This window comes from Lathyrus oleraceus, chromosome 5 (assembly GCF_024323335.1).
Source record: "Lathyrus oleraceus cultivar Zhongwan6 chromosome 5, CAAS_Psat_ZW6_1.0, whole genome shotgun sequence".
NCBI classification, from domain to species: domain Eukaryota; kingdom Viridiplantae; phylum Streptophyta; class Magnoliopsida; order Fabales; family Fabaceae; genus Lathyrus; species Lathyrus oleraceus.
Genome location: NC_066583.1, coordinates 383,207,416 through 383,230,556, shown reverse-complemented (window position 1 = coordinate 383,230,556; position 23,141 = coordinate 383,207,416). Strand labels below are relative to the sequence as shown.

The 23,141-nt window shown below is 36.5% G+C and overlaps 1 protein-coding gene across 1 annotated transcript; it reads left to right on the top strand.

Moving 5' to 3' along the window:
• Positions 1-1,796: 1,796 nt before the first annotated feature.
• LOC127080877 (uncharacterized) lies at positions 1,797-2,858 on the top strand. Its single transcript, XM_051021169.1, has one exon. It carries the CDS (start codon positions 1,797-1,799, stop codon positions 2,856-2,858), a length of 1,062 nt encoding a protein of 353 aa, XP_050877126.1.
• Positions 2,859-23,141: the final 20,283 nt, after the last annotated feature.

Here is a 23,141-nt window from a genome sequence, read left to right as displayed (position 1 = left end):
ATTTGGCAAGATGTCAACTTGGGTTCGCTATGAAGGATAAACCTAATAACAATTTGTTAGAAGGTTTATTTTTCCAAGAAGGGAAAGACACTCAAGGATTGAAGGCTAGGATGGTGTATGTTTGGCATACTATTCATAGGAAAGGAAAAAGTGAGTTTGGATTGAATAATTGTATAACTTTTACACTAGTTGGGTCAAGAGGAGAGCAAAAGAATTCAAGATGCCTTACGCTTATGAGAGACCTATGTCTTTAGTAGTGGTCAAATAATATACTATTCGTATTAAAGGCATAGAGGAGTTGTAAGAAGCTTTGGATAGGATGAAGCAAGTGAAATATGCTTGGGAAGACAAGTGTCACGATTCGAACATCGAAAAGATATAATTAAGCAACATGTTATGAAGAGGTCAAGGAACTAAGAGGATTTATTTTCCTCTAACATTTCATCATCTACTCATCTTCATACTTCTGGTGTTTTGAAAGGCATTATAGATCAGCTCATGATAGAGAAGGATGCCATGAATAGAAACTATGAAAGAGAGATCAAAAGACTTCACAAGAAGTATCAGCTTGGAGTTGGTTCATCATGGATATGATTCCATAGACCTAAATTCTTTCTTCATACATTGTAGGATTGTTGAGATTGTATTTCAGATTGTAATCCTTCCCCTTATTAATAAAATGAGATTTTCATTATTTCAAAATGTATTATTTCCTTTATGATGTTTGCAGTTTGCTTTATGTCTTGAAGTTCCTTGAAAACCTTGCATTTGCATTTGCATATCAAGCATCATGTTGCATCTTGGTATTACTTTTTGTAAGTTTGCCAGGTGTCTTATTTCTTCCTTTTCTTGGTCTTCATTCAAAAAAGTTGTCTCACCAGTATAACACTCGTTCTACTCAACAGAAGAAGATGGATCATTTAAAGCAAGAGAATCATGAACTCTGCAAAGAAGTGACCACTTTGAGGGATAGTTTGGAAAGGCTCACTGCCATGATGGAAGCTCTGACAGTTGCTCAGAATCCTCCTCCTCCTCCTCATCAGAGTCCGCTTTAGAGGACTGTGATTTATGAAATCACTTATGTGCCCATTTTGGTAGCTTCGGTCAGTGCTCCGTAGCACCAAATGCCTCCTAGTTTCCCTTGGTGTATGCCTCCTAACTTTGTGTCAGAAGGATATCAACGAGTTGTTGAAGTTCCTGTTGTTCAACCTGTTATATCTGTACCACCTCCCGTGGTCCATGCTACTCCTTATGTGGAATAACCTGTTTTCCATGCTGATCAAAGTGAAAGTGTTGGTGTCTATGAAAGGATGGATGAATTACAAGATCAGTTTCAAGTTATACAAAAAGAGATTCAAGCTCTGAGGGGAAAATAAGTGTTTGGAAAGAACGCTCATGATCTTTTCTTAGTTCCTAATTTGAAGACCCCCCATAAGTTCAAAGTTCCAGATTTCAAGAAATATAAGGGAAACTCTTATTCTTTGAGTCACTTGGTGATGTATGCTCGCAAGATGTGGACTCAAACTGATAACTATTAACTGTTGATTAATTACTTTCAAGATAGTTTGACGGCTACTGCCATGAAGTGGTAAATGGGACTTGATAACACCCAGATTCGTACTTTCAATGATCTAGGTGAAGCTTTTGTTCGCCAGTACAAGTATAATGTTGACATGGCGCCAGACCGAGAACAACTTTGTGCTATGTCCCAAAAGGATATGGAAACTTTCAAAGATTATGTGAAAAGATGGAGCAAGATTTCTTTGTAAGCCAGTTCTCCATTAGAAGAGAAAGAGATGACAAAGCTGTTTTTGAACACTTTGAGTCCGTTTTACTATGAAAGAATAGTTGTAAGTGCTCCTAGTGATTATACCGAGATGGTCAACATGGGGATGAGACTAGAAGAGGGTGTATGTGAGGGACAATTGAAAGAGAGTGGTTCTTCTAGAAGTTCCAAGAGATATGGGAATTTTTTGTCCAAAAAGAAGGTACATGATGCTAATGCTATTTCACACGAAATGCATATGAGATCTCCGAGAAGCAATCAACGTCAGCAACATGTGGCGTCAGTTACCCTGATTATTAATCCTGCTCCAGTTGTTCAAGTAACACCAAATTATCAACCACGTTTTCAACAACGTACCCATCAACAGAATCATCAACAAAATCGTGTCCAAAGACAAGCACAATTTGATCCCATTCTGATGTCCTATGCGGAATTATATCCTGCTTTGATACAAAATAATTTTGTACAGACTAGAACTCCACCATCTATTCCAAAGGAACTCCCGTGGTGGTATAAATTTGATCATCATTGTGCATTCCATCAAACTTCACCTGGTCATGACATTGAAAATTGTCTTGCTTTGAAAGTTGAAGTGAAGAGATTAGTGCAAAGAAATATTTTGTCTTTTGAACACTATGGTCCTAATGTACAAGCTAATCCGTTGCGTAAAAATGGTGGTGCAACTGTGAATATGGTTGAGGGATGTCCTGGAAATTACTGTGTCTTTAATGTCAATCTGATTAGAAGATCCTTGGTCGAGATGCATGGAACTTTGTGCGAGCTGAGTTATTATGAGAACGATCATGTTTCTTGTTGTATCTGGTCAAGAAACCCTCGAGGGTGTTCTGTGGTAAAGAGAGATTTAGAAGAGATGCTGGATGGAAATCTTATCCAGATTACCAGAGATAGGGACGAAGATGAGCATGGTGTGAATGTCATAGTTCCTCACTTCAGTATCCCCGAACTAGTTATGGTTGCTTACAATAGTCAAAACTCTGCTGCTTCTCCTTTGGTTATTCGTCTAGAGGGTCCTGCACCCTATGAATCTAACAAAGTTGTTCCTTACAAATAAAATGCTAAAATGTTGGAAGATGGAATGGAAGTCCCCATTCCTTCCCTTTCTTCTATTATGAATATTGCTGATGTGAGCGGTGCAACCCGAAGTGGTCGAGTATTTTCTTTTGTGCCCTCTAAAAGAATTGAAGATACTTTGGTGGGTAAGCAAGCTCAAGTGGAAACTACTGTTTTGCAGTCTGGCCAGTCAGGCAATGTAAAAGAGAAATCTGATCATGATGAAGTGCTAGAGTTGATTAAGAGAAGTGAATATAATCTGGTTGATGAATTATTGCATACCCCGTCCAAAATATCCGTCATATATTTGCTAATGAATTCAAAAGCTCACAAATAGGCTTTGCAAAAGGTCTTAGAGCAAGCCTATGTAGATCATGATGTAAAAATTGATCAATTCGATGGAATTTGACCAACATTACTGCGTGTAACAACCTGTGCTTTAGTGATGAAGAATTTCCTGAGCAAGGGAGGAATCATAATTTGGCTTTGCATATTTCCATGAATTGCCAAGGCAATGTTATGTCTAATATTCTGGTTGACACTAGCTCTTCTCTAAATGTCATGCCAAAGTTTACTATGTCCAAGCTCTTTTATCAAGGTACTCCGATGAGGTTTAGTGGGGTTATTGTGAAAGCCTTTGACGACTCGAGGAAGACTGTGATTGGATAGGTTTCTCTCCCGTTAAAGATAGGTCTGTGATTATTTCAGATTACGTTTCAAGTGATGGATACCCATCCCGCCTATAGCTGTCTCCTGGGTCGTCCATGGATTCACGAAGCTGGGGAAGTGACGTCAACCCTCCATCAGAGGTTGAAATTTGTGAAAAACGGAAAGTTAGTGATTATGGGTGGCAAATAGGGCATGCTAGTGAGTCATCTCTCTCCATTTTCGTATGTTGATGCTGACGAGGTTGTAGGAACTCCATTCCTATCTCTTTTTATCATTGATAATGCTGTTAAGAAGAATGGGGCATTCATGACTTCTTTGAAATACGCCCAACAAGTTGTGGAGAATGGTCAATTTGTTGGATGGGGACAAGTTATTAAAATTACTCAAAACAAAAACAGAGCTGGTTTAGGCTTCTTTCCTGGTTCAACCCACAAAGATTTGAAGCGTATTCAAGAAGTTTTTCACAGTGATGGCTGTCATACCCTAAATTTGAACCATAAGATCCACCATATCATTTGCATCCTTGCATACAAACAAGATCACGTCGTGCTCTCCCTCTCATCTTTGGGTTTATCTTTTGCGGGTATCATCAAGCATCTCTTTGTTGGTGTTTTACCTTTGTGATTACATGTTAATTTCTTACCTAAACACTAATTAAAATATCAAAAAATATGTTTTATTTTCTTTAAGTTTATTGTGCAAGGTAGGTTTTTTCGTCAAGAGCATCAAGCATGACTCCTCAGATAGGTTTCCTTTGATTCCTCAGTAAAGTGTGGTCAACCATTGGCTCTCAAGGGGCTATCACTCAAAGCATGATCTCTAAGGATATCAAACATCCTTCTATCTCATTTTAATCAAGAGCATCTCAAAGTTTTGTTGCTTAATTTCTCAAGAAAAGTCAAAGGTTAATGTGTTTATTTCCATGCCTTCTTCAATGAGTTACCTCAAACTTTAAGAAAACTAATCAAAGAACATTCAAGTACACCTTATTTTGACTTCATATGATCATCCATGTATCTTAAAATGCAAGAAAAATAGAAGTGCACAAGTTTATTCCAAGAGGTTTGACCAAAAGTCAACATTTGAAGTCAAAGTTGAAAGGATCACAACTCCTTCAATCCTTAATATATTTGAATTCTTATTTTTGCATATGACTCTTCTCAACATCCTCTACAACTTCTATTTACATGATAAGAGCCAATTATTCTTGGAGGATCATCAAAAGTTTGAAGGCATTATATGTCATTTGTGGACTTAGTGAAATTTGACCTATTTTCAATTGACTTTTTCCCAACTTTCAAGGATTATACCTTCTTCGATTTTTAACATTTGAGGCTTATTCTTTTTGAATAATATAATTTGTAATTCCCTATAAAAGTTTGCTTCAAGGATTAAAGTCAAATTATGCTTGGAAGGCCATGGAATGCTTTGAGACATTACAAGTCATTTTCAGCCATTTGAGACTTAGAATTTTCTAAGTTACATTACCAGATTTTCGTGCCAACTTCAACATGCCATAACTATGCGCTCAAGCATGTAAATGTAACCTTTCTTATCACATTATAATCTTTGATATGATGTTAACACGTTGCAAGAAGAATCGGATAAAAAAGCCTCATAAGCAAGATGCCTCATTGAGTTGAACATGATGACTTGGAACTGAAGAAATCACCATGATCCGAATTTTAAACTTCACTAATCCCAATTGCAAGCCAAATTACCACGCGTTTTGGACCTAAATATGTTTAACCAAATCTCCAGAAGTTAATTGACTCTTAAAACATATGATTTGGATGAGTTTTGATGGATTGCAAGTCACATTCTCCACACATTCTGATTAAACTCGTTTTGCACGAATTGAGCTTCATTTCACACGTATTTGGATCCCAACACATTCCTTATAAATAAAGCAAAATATTTGCTTCATTCCCAAGCTTTTGAGAGCCAAGAAATTCCTGCTTCACTTTGAAATTTTTCTTGAAAATTAAACTATCGTGTTTTGAATTCCAGCTTGTTTCAATCCAATTTCTTGATTACATTAGCATCTTCGGTCTTCTCTGAAGATTTTACAACAATTCCCAAGCTTTAAGACCTTATGAAGTGCCCTGACTAGATCGAGCTTCATCAACTTCTGATCACCATTTGGACAAGGTAGTTTTGGGCATAATTTAAACTCAAACAAGTTACCACAATGTAGCCCTTCACCCTCTGATGCTTTCCCCCAACTTATTTGGTGTTGATTAATTGTGTTCATCATTTAATTTAATTTTTCGTGGCTTGCTTACTTCTGAAACTTCTCTGAAATTCTCCATGATCAGTTTAGATAAATGGATTTTGAGCATGAGGTCGGAATCGTGACGATGAGGCGATCACATTGGTGGTGGTCTCGTGTTTTGAATTTACCAAATGCTGAAACTCCAATGAGGGATCATCGGGGAAGATGACCGAAGTGTTTCAGGTTATCTGAGTTTGGTCGTACACGTTAGCAATTTGAAATGTTCTGATTGGTCCATTTTGAATTAGATCTCATGTTTCATTTTTGCTAATTTCCATCGTGCGCCTTATCCTGAGGATTATTGGATCTGCCATGTCAATTAATGAGGCCAGATCCAACGCTCCATGTTTTTTCTGATTTTATTTCTTTTTCTTTTTTCATTTTTAATTACTTTTTTTAACTCATAGAAAATTCATTTTGCATAAAAAAAATCAAAATAATTTCTAAAATTTCCTTTTATTTTTGTTCATCTGATTTTTATTTTTCAATATTTTATTTTCTTGATTTTCTATTTTTTATGAATTTTCTCTTTTTTCCTTTGTTTTGATTGATTTAAAATTTTTAAAAAAATCATTTTATGTTTCTTAGTTTATTTCTAACCTTCCATAATTTTCTTGGTCATTTATTTGGTATTTTGAAGGGCTTATTGGATTTTCTCTTTTATTTTCCTATTAAAATTCATTTTAAAAATATTTTTGATTTTATCCTTTTGCATTTTCTGCTTGTTTGACCTTTGTTGACTTCTGTTGGCCTTGGATCTTAGTTGATTTGATCATAGGTCTCATCAAACTCAATGGATGTTTGATGTTAATGGGGTGAAAACCCTAATCCACCAAAATTGATGATTGATTTTGACGATGACTTGACCGAGCCTTTGATCCAATTTGGGTGTGATCTCTCTTGTCCTCTTCTTCTTCATCTCTTTCTTTTCCTCTTGATCAATTGGATGGTTTGTGCCATCTTGTTCATGACGTGCGGATTGGTGTTTGATGAACTTTCATCATTTCAAATCTACCTCCTAATTGATCATGGATCATTTGAGGTACTTTGGATTGAGGTATAAGTTTGTCCTAAGTACTATGAAGTACTGACTGATGTAATGGACCACTTTCCTAGCATTTGTGCTTGATCAATTCTTTTTTTTTTGTGGCATAACATTAGGAGAATGATATACATATCATTTCTCGAGCATGTATTAACACAAACATTATTATTAACCGGCGTCAGATAGTTGAGACTTCTACATAAGTCCAATTATGATTGCTTAACATAACACTAAATTTGTCCCGAAAGCAAGTCATTTTCGTCAGAGAGATTGTAAGTCTCCTACTCCTCATGGTATTGTGTGAAAAATATTATTTCCTTTTCACCTATGAGAGCTAGTGACGTACTTGTTGATTTTATCCAAGTTGGAGCGCTTTTAATGGTGATGTAAAGGTGCATATTTTCATACTTGTGGGTGAATAATTGAGTGTTCTCCAAAAAATGACAAATCATCTTTCTATCTTTGATTATTAACATCACTTACTAACATTTTATTGTATTAACTTTACTTTAATGTCATTTATCTTATGTCATTTACTTTATGCTTTTATTTTAGCATCTCATCTCATATTGTTTATGTTTATGCCTTTTTCCTTTGTCCATTTGGACTTCTTTTTCTTGTAAAGACATTAATAAGGGGAAAACCCCTAAAAAAACGGGTTCTCTTGATTCATGGACTTGTGGTTACTATCCTTAACATTGTTGTGGAGTTATGGACTTAAAACTAGGATCATGACCCTTGCTTTGGGAGCTTGTGATTTGAGACCTTGGGCTTCATCTGGTATCTTTGACTTTGGACTTCTTTTGAAGATTGGCTTGGTTATCCTAGTTTCATCTGATACATAGTTTATTCTTTGTTTATTTGGCTTGCTTGAGGCTTAATCTAAAGGAGGGAGTTCTTGCTTGACTTATGTCAGAAAGCTTTCTATCTCTTGGTTAGATATTTCATCCCTATCTTTTACTTTATGCTCTAGGATAGTCTCTTCTTCTCCTATCTTTATTTAATTTTCAAAATCTTCTCTCTTTTCCAAAACCTTCTTGTTTTCAAACTTGAACCACTTTCTCAATGAACCTTGATTTTGGCCAAGTTATTTTCAAAACCTTTTTCTTAATAAATGCTAATATATCTTAAGTATATTCCGACCAAATTCAAAAAGTCTTAAAAGAATACATAACTCATTCAAACTATTTTTTGCGCCCTTTGTGCATTTTTTCTTTTAGAACTTTGTTCTCAAAATTTAGACATGAATCATTTCCATAGTTGAGATGTAATTCTCCTATCCCCATAGTATTGATGATAATCCTTTTCCACCCAATACAACTAGTGGCATACTTGTTGATCTTAATCCAAGTTGGACTTCTCTATGGTGATATAAAGTACTCATACTTGTGGGTGATTAGTTGAGTATTCCCCTTGAAATGACAAAATTTCTTTTCATTCAAAATGAATCAAAACAAACATCTTTGTTATTTTTACGACGAAGGTTTGATCGTTCATTGCACTTTGTTGGCACGTAGGCATGAGGCTCAGAAAGTCTTGGCAAACACAAAAAAATCATGATAAAAGTATTTCTTTTCTCATCTACCCAATGTTTTGAAAACACACCATTTTAAAGCCAAAATGGACAGATTTTCAAAGAGGTTCCTATAGAGTACTATAAATGTTTAGGGTGCTAATACCTCCGCTTTGCATAACCAATCCCCGTACCCTTATCTCTTTTTATTAGTTTTGTTTTAAAACTTCTTTGGGGTTTGTTCGTTCTTTTTCCTTTTCCTTTGGAAATAATAAAAGCGTGGTGGTAGCTCTTGCTTTGTGAGTTAAGTTAATCAATAGATTAATCTCAAAAAATTTACCGCTACAGAAAAGTGACGACTCTGCTAGGGAGTAGTTCATAGTGGGTTTAGCCCATCTTTGTTTATATGTGTATATTATGTTTGTTGTTGTTTATTATAGTTTGTTCTTCCTGGTGCTTGGTGATCTCTATATGGTGAGATAGGTCTTATACCCTAATTTGAGTGCTCTTATGATAGAAGGGTGGTATAGTTTTATTCGGCTTACGTGGAGTTAATCCTTAATAAGGTGACTTGAGATCCCCCGCTCAGTGGAGGACCCTTTGGGATTACTGATATCTTATGAGTAGTTGTAATTGGTATTACTTTTTCTGACCTAGGAGCCCGAGAAGATGAGGACCTTAAAACCTTTAACCCATCTTGGCCTTTTAGGGCGTAGTGTGGTGGGTATTCAGGTGTAGACTTGAATTAGTTGTTACCGATACTACATTCAGACGAGTTTCTCTTAAGAATAATATTGGTTGGAAAGTAGTCGTTTAAGATGATAATATCCAAAAGATGGAATTATGACTCTGGGAACTTTTTTAGAACATTATTCTACAGGTGATTATACCCTTAGTACATACCTTATGGGTTGGTTCTTACCCTTGGCTCCGTGCTCGTGACTCTGAACCTTTGGACCTTGCTTGTGTGCCTTGTGTGATCTTGTTTGTGGTTGTTACATCATGCACTCTTTGCATTCATGAGAATTTTTCTCAGTTTTCAAGGAACTTAGAGATTCTGTTTGCAAACATCGCAGAAATTTTAACCATGGATATTGGAAGAAGGAATACTCGGAAATACAGTTTTAGATATCCTAATCTTAAGGAATTGAGAAAGATAACATCTTTTATGGATGATCCTAGGATTTCAGAGACTATTTTGGAAGACTTTTGTCTGTTCTATCTACTGATGTTGAAGATGGTATTCTTTGTACTCTGGTTCAGTTCTACGATCCTATCTACCGGTGCTTCACTTTCCCTAATTATCATTTGTTTCCTACCATGGAGGAGTATGCATATATTTTGGGTATACCAGTTTCTGATAGGGTTCCTTTTTTTGGAAGGAATTCTGGAGTCTCAAGTTATTGTTGGAGCTATTCATCTGCAAAAATCTGACATAAATGCTAATCTCATTGTAAAAGGAGGTATCAGAGGGTTTACTTCAAAATTTCTGATTGAAAAAGCCTTTTCTTTTTCTAATAATTGTAGCATGGTGGCCTTTGAAACTATTATTGCCTTATTCATCTATGGTTTGGTCTTGTTTCCCAACATTGACAATTTTATTGATGTTAATGCTATTAGGATCTTTTTGGTTGGGAATCATGTTCCAACTTTGCTTGGTGACACCTATTTCTCCATTCATCATAGGACTTCTAAGGGAAACAAAACTATTGATATTGTGTACCTTTGGTGTACATGTGGTTTATTTTGCACTTGCCGTAGTCTCCTATCTTCAAAGAAAACAATGGTTGTTTAAGGTGGTCTTAAATACTGATGTCTCTCACCAATGATGACATCAATTTTTAATCTTCGGTTTACGACGACGTCGAGATTATTTATAGTTATGTAGAGTTCTCTAATGTTCCTCTTATTGGTACATAAGGAGGAATTAACTATAATTCGGCTTTGGAAAGATGTCAAATTGGGTTCGCTATGAGGGACAAACCTAATAACACCTTGTTAGAAGGTTTATTTTTCAAAGAAAGGAAAGACACTCAAGGATTGAAGGCTAGGATGGTGCATGCTTGGCACAATATTCATAGGAAAGGCAAAAGTGAGCTTGGGTTGAAGAATTGTGTAGCTTTGGAGACTTACACTAGTTGGGTGAAGAGGAGAGCACAAAAATTTAAGATGCCTTACGCTTATGAGAGACCTATGTCTTCAGTAGTAGTCAAATCACCCGCTATTCATATTAATGACATAGAGGAGGTGCAAGAATCTTTTGTTAGGATTAAGCAAGAGAAGGATGCTTGGGAAGACGAGTTTCATGCTTCGAACGTCGAGAAGATAGAATTGCAGAAACAATTGAAGGAAAAGAATGACTTGATAGAGTTGCTTGAGCATCGTGTTATAAAGAGATCAAGTAACCAAGAGGATTTATTTTCCTACAACAATTAATTATCTACTCATCTTCCTACTTTCGGTGTTCGGAAAGGCATTATAAATCAGCTCGTGATGGAATGGGATGCCATGAAAATCAACTATGAAAGAAAGATCAAAAGACTTCGTAAGAAGTATCGGCTTGGAGTTAGGTAATCATCGAATATGATTCCATAAACCTAATTTCTTTCCGCTTATGTTCTAGGGTTATTGAGATTGTATTTCAGATTGTAATCCATTTGAAAACTTTTCATTTTCATTTTCATATCAAGCATCATGTTGCATCTTGGTCTTGCTTTGTGTAAGTTTTCCAAGTGTCTTATTTCTTCCTTTTCTTGGTCTTTGTTCAGACAAGTTGTCTCACCAGTACAACACTCGTGCTAATCAACAGAAAAAATATGGATCGTTTAGAGCAAGAGAATCATGAACTATGCAAGGAAGTTACTACTTTTAGGTATAGTTTGGAAAGGCTCACTAATTTGATGGAAGATCTAGTAGATGCTCAGAATTAGCCTCCTCCTCCTCCTCAGACTATGTTTAAGAGGAATGTGATTTCTGAAATCACTTCTATGGCCATTTCTGTGGCTCCGGTCAGTGCTCCGCAACACCAAATTCCTTCTGGTTTTCCTTAGGGGATGCCTCCTAACTTTGCGCCATAAGGATATTAACCAGCTATTGAAGTTTCCTTTGCTTAACCTGTTATGTCTGTACCACCTCCCATGGTCTATGCTACTCTTTATACAGAAGAACATCATTTTCCATGCTGATAATAGTGAAAGTGTTGGTATATATGAAAGGATGCATGAATTTCAAGATCAGTTGCAAGCTATGCAGAAAGAGATTCAAGCTCTGAAAGGAAAAGAATTGTTTGGAAATAATGCTCATGATCTGTGCTTAGTTCCTAATGTGAAGATCCCCCATTAGTTTAAAGTTCCAGGTTTCTAGAAATATAAGGGTAACTCTCGTCCTTTGAGTCACTAGGTGATGTTTGCTCGTAAGATATCGACTTAAATTGATAAGCATCAACTGTTGATTCATTACTTTCAAGACAGATTAACTGGTGTTGCCTTGAAGTGGTACATGGGACTTGATAGCACCCAGATCCGTACTTTCAACGATCTAGGTGAAGCTTTTGTTCGTTAGTATAAGTATTAGGTTGACATGGCGCCGAGCCGAGATCAACTTTCTGCTATGTCCCAAAAGGATAAGGAAAATTTCAAAGAGTACGCATAGAGATGACGTGAGATTTCCGCATAAGTTAGTCCTGTGTTACCATAGAAAGAGATGACAAATCTATTTTTGAAGACTTTGAGTCCATTTTACTATGACAAAATGGTTGCAAGCGGACCCAGTGATTTTACCGAGATGGTCTACATGGGTATGAGACTAGAAGAAGGCGTCCGTAAGGGACGATTGAAAGAAAGTGGTTTGTCTGACAGTTCCAGGAAGTATGGGAGTAGTTTGTGCAAAAAGAATGAACATGATGTTAATTCTATTTCGTAAGGAAAGTGTAGGAGATATCCTATAAGCAATCAATGTTATCAACATGTAGCGCTAGTTACCCCGGTTATTAATCTTGCTTCAGTTGTTTAAGTAGCACCAAATTATCAACCATGTTTTCAACAACGTACCCACCAACAGAATCATCAACAAAACCGTGTCCAGAGACAGACACAATTTGATCCAATTCCATTGTCCTATACAGAATTATTTCCTGCTTTGATACAGAATAACTTGGTAAAGACTAGGACTCCTTCATCTATTCCAAAGGAACTTCCATGGTGGTATAAATCTGATCATCATCGTATATTTCATCTGTAGCAGTAAATTCATGACCATCAAGCTATTGATAAACTTAACGTCAATAAAACCATAGTTGTGACTAGCGTTTATTGTTTCCAAAGGAAAAGGGAAAAAGTACAAACAAAACCAAAAGACAAGAAGCTTTCAAATCAAAACTAATAAAATGCCAAAGATTACAGGTAAGAGGGTTGGTTACACAAAGGGAAGGTGTTAGCACCCAAAGTGTCCTAGGTACTCCTAGGGATCCCTTTTTTGTGCACAAGTGTTTTGGTCAAAATGATGTTTGATAAAAATATAGAGTGAGGGGATGAGAAAAAATTCATTAATAATATTTGTGTTTGACAAGACCTTCGGTCTTATGCCTACGTACCAACATAAAAATGAGGGATCAAAACCTCGTAGTTCGTGGTAAAAATTTCAAAGAGGTCGGTGAATTGATTTTAATCAAAAGTTTAATTAGAGAAAGGCACAAAAGGCCAGAGAGTTGAATGAGGTTGTTAATTATTTTTGTCTTTTTAAAATTAAAGTCAATAAGGTTAACTTGATTACAAGTTTGATTTAAGAATTTTTTTTTAAAAATTCAATGGCATAAGGCCAAAGTTTCTAATCATTAAAACATGTCTATGTTGAAAGACACAAACAAAAAAGGTTTTGAAAAGAGGGAGAGATTTTGAAATTAAAGAAGTGGGAGAAGATGAAGGGACTATCCTAGACAAAAATTAAAAGTTAAGGGTTGAAAAGATCTGACCAATGGGATGCAATCCAATAGACAAGAATGTCATATAGAAACCTATTTTCCTTTGGACTTTAGCAAGCAACAAGCATAAGCAATATCCAAGCAAACCATGTGAAGACCAAGGCATCAAATAAATATAGCCATAATATCCAAGCAAGCGCTCCAATAGCTAACAGTCTTCAATGTCTTCCAATGTATCAGATGAAAATATTCCTTATGGTGAACTCAGAAGCAACCATCAGGCATCAATAATAATAATAATAATAGCATAACAATTAAGCACCAAGACAAAGTGAGAGATGAATCAAGGGCACTCAAGGCCTTGCATCAGATGAAAGGCGCAATCAAGGATAACTTAGTCTCAAATAGTGGCATTGGCCAAGTCCTCAAAGCATAGTGAAGTTGCCTATTCTAAGTCCAAAAGTTCAGATCAAGTCCAACAGTCCACCATGATATTTTTCAGGGTTTTTGTTGTTATTAAGTATTTTCAGGTCCTAATACCATAAACAAAACAAAATAAGCAAACAATATATACAATCACAAGATATGGCTCAAATGAGCAAAGTGAAAAAGACTTGAAACATAAATAAGTTGCATGAAATGTAAATGGAAATGAATGATAAATGTATTGAAATTTAAATTGCATTAAGTAAATGACTTGAAAGTAAAGCAACATTAATAAAGAGTTAGTCAAATGTTAGTTAATAATTCAATTGTTTAAGTAATTCCTTGGAGAACACTCAACCATTCATTCATAAGTATGAATACATGAACCAAGACATCATCCATGAGAAGGACTCCAACTTGGATAAATCAACAAGTATTCCACTAGCTCTCATGAAAGAAAAAAAGGTCAAGTTTTCATACAATGCCATGAAGAATTGGAGACTTACAATCTCACTTACAAGAATACTATGCATTTTTGACAAATTTAGTTCTATGTTAATCAATCGTAATTGAACTTATGTAGAAGTCACAACTATCTGAGGTTGGGCAATACAAATAAAGGTGTTAATGCATGTTAGAGACTTGGTACAAAGAACCAAATCAGCTAGCATTTTGACTTGAAGAGAATTCATTGGTCAATGATGTATTGGGGAAGAATAAGGATGAATATGAAGATGGGAGGGGAAATAGAAACCCAAATTGATCATAGGAGGAATTTCATCTGATCAATATTATCCATTCATTTTGAGGGATGAAATGTACATTTCATCAACCCCCTAAACCCAATAGTATTGATCAAATGGAAGTTCAAATCAACCATGATCAAGGCCAAACAAAAAGTCAAACATCAAAAAGTCAATCAAATGACTCAATAATATTTTTCAACAATTATTCGATTAATAAACAATTTTAAAATGAATTAAAATGCAAGTTTAAATTGACAAAACCTTAAATCCCTTTGAAACACCAAACAAATGGCCAAGGGATTTATCCTAGGTCAAACAAGGTCAAAGGATCTTAGACAAAAAGATTTACAATTTTTGGAAAGTCAGAAGTATTTTAAAATATTTAAAAAAAAGTCAAAAATCATTTAATTCACAAAAAATATCAAAATTAATCCAAAAAACGATTTTAATTCAAAATATGGAAGAGGAAGATATTTAAAGATTTTTGGTGAAAGTCCCATATTTTTTGGATTAAAAATGAAATTTCTATGAATAAAATAAAATAAGAGGATTAAACATAAAATCAGAAAATAAAATAAAATTCAAAAAAACAAGGGCCATAAGATCTCCCTTATTAATTTAGGTGGCAGATCTGATGGTCACAATGCGCGCTCCATCATGCACCACAGTCAACGCGTGTACACGCGTGGTAATCAGAAGCGAATGCCAGGATTAAAACATTTGAACAAGATCAAATGGTTGGGAAGGCACCAACGCACCACTTGAGCCCTAGCTCTGGTCTTCTTCTCTGGTGGACCTCACCGGACTTGTCCTCTACCAACCTCCAGAAAAATGAAAAATGAATACACTAATCGAAAGGAAAAATGCTCAGGAGCTCAAATCTGACCTCAATTTCTCCCAATTCCAAGTATATTAAAAGATACATGGATTTGAAATTTGAGGTGCATGATTTGAGTTGCTTCGATTTAGGCTCAAAGAGACTTAATCTTGTTGCCTACATTAGTAGGTCTTCAGACAACCAAAGAACAACCAAAATAGTGGAGAATTCAAGGTGAATTGAAGAAGAGAAAAATCTAAAAATTCACCTTCGGTTTGCTTCAATTGAGCTTGATCTTGCTTCCAATTTGCCTTGGTTCGACTCTAACAACTTACAGGAAGTGAAATGGATGATTAAAAGGCTTGTATTTTTGGAGTTTCAATTCCAAAACAAAATGAGAATTAAAACTCGGTTCCAAGTGAAATCTTCAAGTTTATCCTTTAGTGGAGGTTAGGGAAACAGTGGGACAAAGCTTGGGCAAGAGGGATCCCTTTTTTGATCAACAAAGGCATGTATTTATAGCCTACACATTGCTTTCCACACCTTTAAAAATTTGGCCAAATTTAGTAACTTGTGTGCATGGGTGCATGAGCATGCATTTAAGCCCAAATGATGATTGCATATAGTCCAAATTCGTGCACAAAACATGCTGAGATCATATCATGAAGCCATGCAATGGTATTTGAAAATTAAGTTCAAAAGTTACCAAAATAAGCCATGCAAAGTAACCATGCGCAAGTCACTAAACAATGATCCAAATGCAATGATCTTGGATGTTATGGAAAGCTCACGTGAAGGGGAGCAACTTTAATATTGAACACTTTTCCAATTGGAACTTGGATCATGATGAATTTTAAGGTGGAAGTTGGAGAAATCAAACATGGTTGAAAATTTTGTAAGTATAAAGTCAAATGACCACTTCTTCCACCTTGAATAACTTTTTCTATGAGCTTCAAATGAAAATGGTTCCTTCACCAAAGTTTTAGATATTTTATTATAATTCAATTTGCCCACAAATTTTACACCATTTGAATCTTTCATGAGGGAGTTATGGATTTTAGAAGTTGAGGAAAATTGCTTGTTCAATGGTAATGGCCCAAAATGACATATAATGTTTCCTCTTGGCACATACCCTTGAAAGTAGAATTTGAAATTTATCAAAGTATAAAAGTTGTATAAGGAATCTTGAATTTATCATGAAACTTGGATGGCCTTCATATCATAAAAATTGAGAAAGTTATGGTTCTTGGAAGTTGACCTTCCATCTAGGGCACATACAAAATGACCTATAATCTTTCACCATAAAAAGTGACCTTCCATGCAAAATTAGCTCTTGATGTAAACATGAAAGTTGTTTGCAGTGTAATAAATATTACCTTTGATCTTTGAATAATTTTCATATGACAAAAATTGTAGGAGATAGGGTCTAGGGAACCCTAGATTTGACTAGTTGACTTTCTATGGTCAACTTCTTTGAACCATCTTGCAAACTTTAAGTTCCTTTTATCTTTCGGGCTCATGGAGAATCATATATGGATAATATGATGTGTAATGAAGTATAACTTTATATCTTTGACCAAATGATGAAGAAACTTGCTGAGGAGTTCACACAAGATACCCAGATGAATTAGGGCTTCCAAGGCAAACAAGCTTCAAACTCTTGATGAATTCTTGATCAAAATGATAAATAAAGAACACGGGGATCCATATATGATGCTTAGAACCATTTTTAACCTTTCCTTGATTGATCTCTTTCATTGAGGGTCTCAAACCTCAAATGTGAGCTTAATGAGCCACAGGTGGACACACACTACCTACAACAGAAACAAAGCTACACATAGACGTATTTTTTTGGCATTTTGGTTAGTAAACAAATAAAAACAAAGTATGACACAATCAAATGCTTGGTAATCTCTCCCAATGCAAACCAAATGAATGAGGGGTAAGGAGGATGCTCAGGTTTGATCCCAAAGCCAATGCAAATGATGAGATAACATGGGGGATCTTAGGGTCAAAATTGGGGTCTTACACCATCAAGGTGCACCCGGTCATGATATTGAAAACTGTTTTGCTTTGAAAGTTGAGGTGAGAAGACTAGAGAAAATTTCGAAGACTCTGGTCCTAATGTGCAAGCCAATGTGTTGCCTAAACATGGTGGTGTAATTGTGAATATGGTCGAGGGCTATCCTGGAAAGTACCGTGTCTTTGATGTCAATTTTATTAGAAGATCCTTGGTCGAGATGCATGCAAACTTGTGCGAGTTGAGTTATTATGGGTACAATCATGCTTCTCGTTGTATCTGTTCAAGAAACCTTCGAAGGTGTGTTATGGTAAAGAGAGATTTACAAGAGATGCTAAATCCATATTTTATTCAGATACCAAAAATAGGGATAAAGATGAGCATGGTGTAAATATCATAATTCCCCATTTCAATATCCTAGAACTAGTTTTGATTGCCTACAATAGTCATAAGTCTGTCATTTCTCCTTTGGTTATTCGTTTGGCGAGTCTTACACCCTATGAATCTAATAGAGATGTTCCTTACAAATACAATGCTACAATGTCGGAAGATGGAACAGAAGTTCCCATTCCACCCCTTTATTCTATTGTGAATATTCCTGATGTGAGTGGTGTAATCCGAAATGGTCGAGTATTTGTTTATGTGGCTCCTAAATGAATTAAAGATACCTCACTAGGTAAGCAAGCTCAAGTGGAAACTCTTGTTGTGCAGTCTGGCCAGTCCAACAGGGTAAACCAGAAATCTGATCATGATGAAGTGTTGAAGTCGATTAAGAGAAGTGAATTCAATGTGGTTGATTAATTATTGCATACCCCGTCCAAAATATTTGTCTTATCTTTGCTGAAGAATTCGGAAGCTCACAGAGAGGCTTTGTTGAAGGTCTTGGAGAAAGCCTATATGGATCATGATGTAACAATTGGCCAACTTAATGGCATTGTTGCCAACATTACTACGTGTAACTACCTGAGCTTTAGTAATGAAGAATTGCTCGAGCAAGGGAGGTGTTGATTCTTAATATTGGCAGCAATTTTGGTAAAACAAAGAGTGTTCACAAGATGTTATGTGTGATGTCTTAACATAAGATATCCTATGTACCTGCTGGAGTTCAAGAACATGTTCATGCATGATTGTTTCAGAATGTCATACACAAGGTCATGGCATCTGATATGGGATGTACCTGCTGGAGCTTAAATGAAAGACATGTTCATGCAGGATTGTTTCAGGATGTCATACACAAGGTCATGGCATCTGATATGGTTGTACCTGCTGGAACTTATAAAAGGAATTATTGAATTATGCAGGATTTTTCCAGGATGTCAGACCCGATGTCATGACATCCTGTACACAGAACATTCAGTGTGAATGTCTGGTGTTTTGTGATTGCACAATTAATGGCAATCTATGTATGATTGAAGATCTGATTAGCTGGCACATTCAATCATGGATTAAAACCTGATTTACTTATTTTCCAAGGAGATCTAACCAGCTGTTATAAAAAGATTTGATTGGAAAATAGATTTAGGGTTTTCAAGATGTCCAAGCCCAGCTGAAAGCTTCTATCAAAAGGGACTTAGAAAACTTGTTTTACAACACAACCAATACTGAGCGAAATATAGAGATAGAGCTAGGGTTTGTGTCTGTTTAGTCGTAAGACTTGTAAGCCATTCAAGTCATCTTTTGATGATTGAATTGGACTGATTTGTGGTTGTAATTTGTCACTCTAAAGCTGTTAAGCAAGAGTGTGTGTCTACTTGATCAAAGTTGTGAAGTAAGATCAAGTGTGTGCCTTCTTGATCAAAGTTGTGAAGCAAGATCAAGAGTGTGTCTTCTTGATTGAAATTGTGAAGTAAAATCAAGAGTGTGTTATTGAAAAGTATTTTCTTTTCTCAAGGGATTGTTGTTTAAGATCACAGGTGTGATTGTAGGGAAGTGAGTGGGTTCTCATATCTAAGAGTGCTTAGGTAGAAATTGCACGGGTAGAGATTAGGTGAGAAAGACTGTAACTTGTTGAAGTGTACGGAGAGTCTTTGAACTGATTCTATTTTAGTGAATTTCCTTCCTTGCTTGGTAGCCCCCAGATGTAGGTGAGTTGGACCGAACTGGGTTAATAATTGCTTGTGTATCTTGCATTACTATTCTCAATCTTTATTCTGTTTGCATTACTCAGATATTAGTGTCGTGACATTTCCTTCGACATCTCATATCTGATATCAGAATTTAAATTGGTGTCAGAGCAGGCATCCTGCTCTGGTTCTGGGTGAGATCTAGGGGCAATACTCTCTGGTACAATGGAGAGAGATAGAGGATCTGTTAACAGGCCACCAATCTTGGATGGTTCTAACTACGACTATTGGAAACCTCGAATGGTAGCCTTTCTAAAATCTCTTGATAACAAGGCTTGGAAGGCTGTGTTGACAGGCTGGGTGCACCCTGTAGTCACTAAAGAAGGAGAAGCCACTATTGAGAAACAGTCTGAAGAACAATGGTCCAAGGAGGAGGATGACCTAGCCCTTTGAAATTCTAAAGCATTGAATGCCATCTTCAATGGAGTGGATAAGAACATCTTCAAATTAGTAAACAACTATGAAGTAGCTAAAGATGCTTGGGACATTCTCAAAACCACTCATGAAGGCACCTCTAGAGTGAAAATGTCTAGACTACAGCTGCTCACCACCAAGTTTGAAAACTTAAGGATGAAAGAAGATGAAAATATTCACGAATTCTACATGAGTATCCTTGAAATTGCCAATGCCTCTGGAGCTTTGGGTGAGAAGATGTCAGATGAAAAGTTAGTAAGAAAAATACTCAGATCACTCCCCAAGAGATTTGCTATGAAAGTAACAACCATTGAAGAATCTCAAGACATCTCAAATATGAGAGTTGATGAGATAATTGGATCCCTACAAACATTTGAGATGGGAATATGTGATAGAGCTTAAAAGAAAGCCAAGAGCATAACATTTATGTCAAACACTGAAGAGGAAGATGAGGAAGGTGGTCAAGATATTAATGAAGATCTGGAAAATGAGATAGCAATGCTGGGAAGACAGTTCAACAGACTGATGAGTGTCAAGAACATCACATCTGACATCAGTAAATCCAACATCTTTGGTAAGAAAACAAAGTTTGAAGAAAAGCCCAAGGAAGTTCAGTGATATGAGTGTAATGGGTATGGTCATATTAAAAATGAATGTGGGACCTACCTCAAGAAACAAAAGAGGAGTCTTGTGGCCTCTTGGTCTGATGGAAGTGAAACAGAAGAAGCTACAAACCACGTGACTGCATTGACAGGAAGATAAGGGTCTGAGGAAGAATCAATTGATGACGAAAGAACCTTTGAAGAGCTGGCCACTACCTACAAAGAGTTGTGCCATAGAAGTGCAGGAGTGTGTAGACAAGTTGAAAGCCAGAAGAAAGTGATAGCTCAGCTGGAGAATGAAAAGGAAGAGTATGTGGAAACCATCTCAAAATTAAAGACTGAAGTTGTATTCTTGAATTCCAAACTAGATGAGATGACTAAGTATGTAAGAATGCTTAACAATGGATCTGCCATCTTAGACAAGATTCTCCAGACTGGCCAAATAACAGGAAACAAATCTGGCATTGGATTCAAGGCTGAGTGCAGTTACACTGGTTGCAAACCAAAATCCAAACCTAAGTGCAGCCATGGTAAAAGAAAACCTGAGATGTCACAACAGCAGAAAGGGAAACATCAAAGATAGAGATGCCAATACTGTGGAAAATTTGGCCACCTGAAGCCCTTCTGCTATAAGCTATATGGTTATCCTGACCCTGTTCAGTCTCAATACCAATCAAGGTCCAAGCATCACAAGACTGTCAACAAAAAGCAATGGGTTCCTAAGACAAAGGTCACAAGTCTAATAGCTCACACTTGCCTCAGAGTTTCAGCCAAAGAAGATTGGTACTTTGACACTGGTTTCTCCAGACATATGACTGGGAACAAAAATCTGCTAAGTGAACTTCACCCTCATGCCATGAGTTATGTTACCTTTGGTGTTGGTGCAAAGGGTGAAATCAAGGGAATGGGTAGGCTGGATTGCCCTGGAGTTCCAGACCTTGATGATGTCCTACTTGTTAAGGGATTAACTGCTAATCTTATAAGTATCAGTCAACTGTGTGATCAAGGTCTGAATGTAAACTTCACTAGAACTGAATGTCTGATTACTAACAAAGAAAATGAAGTAATCATGAAGGGAGTTAGGTCCAAAGACAACTGCTACATGTGGAGCTCTTAAGAAACTCAATACTCTTCAATGTGTACCTTAGCCAAAGAAGAAGAAGTGAAGATATGGCATCAAAGATTGGGTCACCTGCACCTTAAGGGTACGAAGAGGATCATATCAGTGGAAGCTGTTAGAGGAATTCCCAACTTAAAGATTGATGAGGGAAAAATCTGTGGAGAATGTCAGATAGGAAAACAAACAAGGATGTCATGCCAGAGGCTCAGACATGACACAACTACCAAAGTCTTGGAACTCCTTCATATGGACTTGATGGGACCCATACAAGTAAAAAGCCTTGGTGGGAAGAAGTATGCATATGTGGTGGTGGATGATTTCTCCAGATACACCTGGATCAATTTTATAAGAGAAAAATCTGATGTATTTGAAGTCTTTAAGGAGCTTTGTCTGAAACTTCAAAGGGAAAAAGAAAGTCCTATTGTCAAAATTAGAAGTGATCATGGGAAGGAGTTTGAGAACAACAAATTTGCTGAATTCTGCTCTTCAGAAGGAATTCATCATGAGTTCTCATCTCCCATCACTCCCTAGAAAAATGGTGTGGTGGAAAGAAAAAATAGGACTCTTCAAGAATCAGCCAGAGCTCTGATTCATGCTAAGAAATTGCCCTACCATTTTTGGGCTGAAGCCATGAACACAACCTGCTATGTTCACAACAGAGGGACAATAAAGAAAGGGACTCCCACAACCCTTTATGAAGTCTGGAAAGGAAGAAAACCTACAGTTAAATACTTCCATGTATTTGGTAGAAAATGCTATATCTTGGCTGATCGTGAGCAAAGAAGGAAGATGGATCCCAAAAGTGATGAAGGAATATTTCTGGGTTATTCAACAAACATCAGAACTTACAGGGTCTTTAATTCCAGAACTAATGTATTGATGGAATCCATTAATGTTGTGGTTGATGACCAACAGACTAATGTCACAGACAATGTCGAGACATCTCTAAATGATTCTCCAGCTGACTTCTCAGAAAAAAATAAGGAAGAAGAACCTCCTCAAGATGAACCTGAAGATCACAAAATCAACAAGGGACCCTCTATCAGAATTCAGAAGGATCATCCCAAAGATCTTATCATAGGAGATCCAGATAAAGGAGTCACTACTAAATCAAGGGAAGTGATCTCACATGGCTGCTTTGTGTCAAAGATTGAACCCAGAAATATCAAGGAAGCCTTGACTGATGAGTTCTGGATCAATGCCATGCAAGAGGAGTTAGGCCAATTCAAGAGGAATGAAGTATGGGAATTGGTTCCTAGACCTGAAGGAGTAAATGTCATAGGTACAAAGTGGGTATATAAGAATAAATCTGATGAACAAGGGGTTGTTACTAAAAACAAAGCTAGATTAGTAGCTCAAGGATATACTCAAGTTGAAGGAGTAGACTTTGATGAAACATTTGCTCCTGTAGCTCGCCTTGAGTCCATTAGATTATTGCTTGGAGTGACATGTATTCTGAAATTCAAACTGTTTCAAATGGATGTAAAAAGTGCCTTCCTGAATGGCTACTTAAATAAAGAAGTATATGTTGAACAACCTAAAGGATTCACAGATCCAAATCTTCCACAACATGTGTACAGATTGAAGAAAGCCCTC

Excerpts from the sequence above, each read along its gene's own strand:
- LOC127080877 (XM_051021169.1), top strand. The coding sequence starts at position 1,797 with ATGACAAAGCTGTTTTTGAACACTTTGAGTCCGTTTTACTATGAAAGA.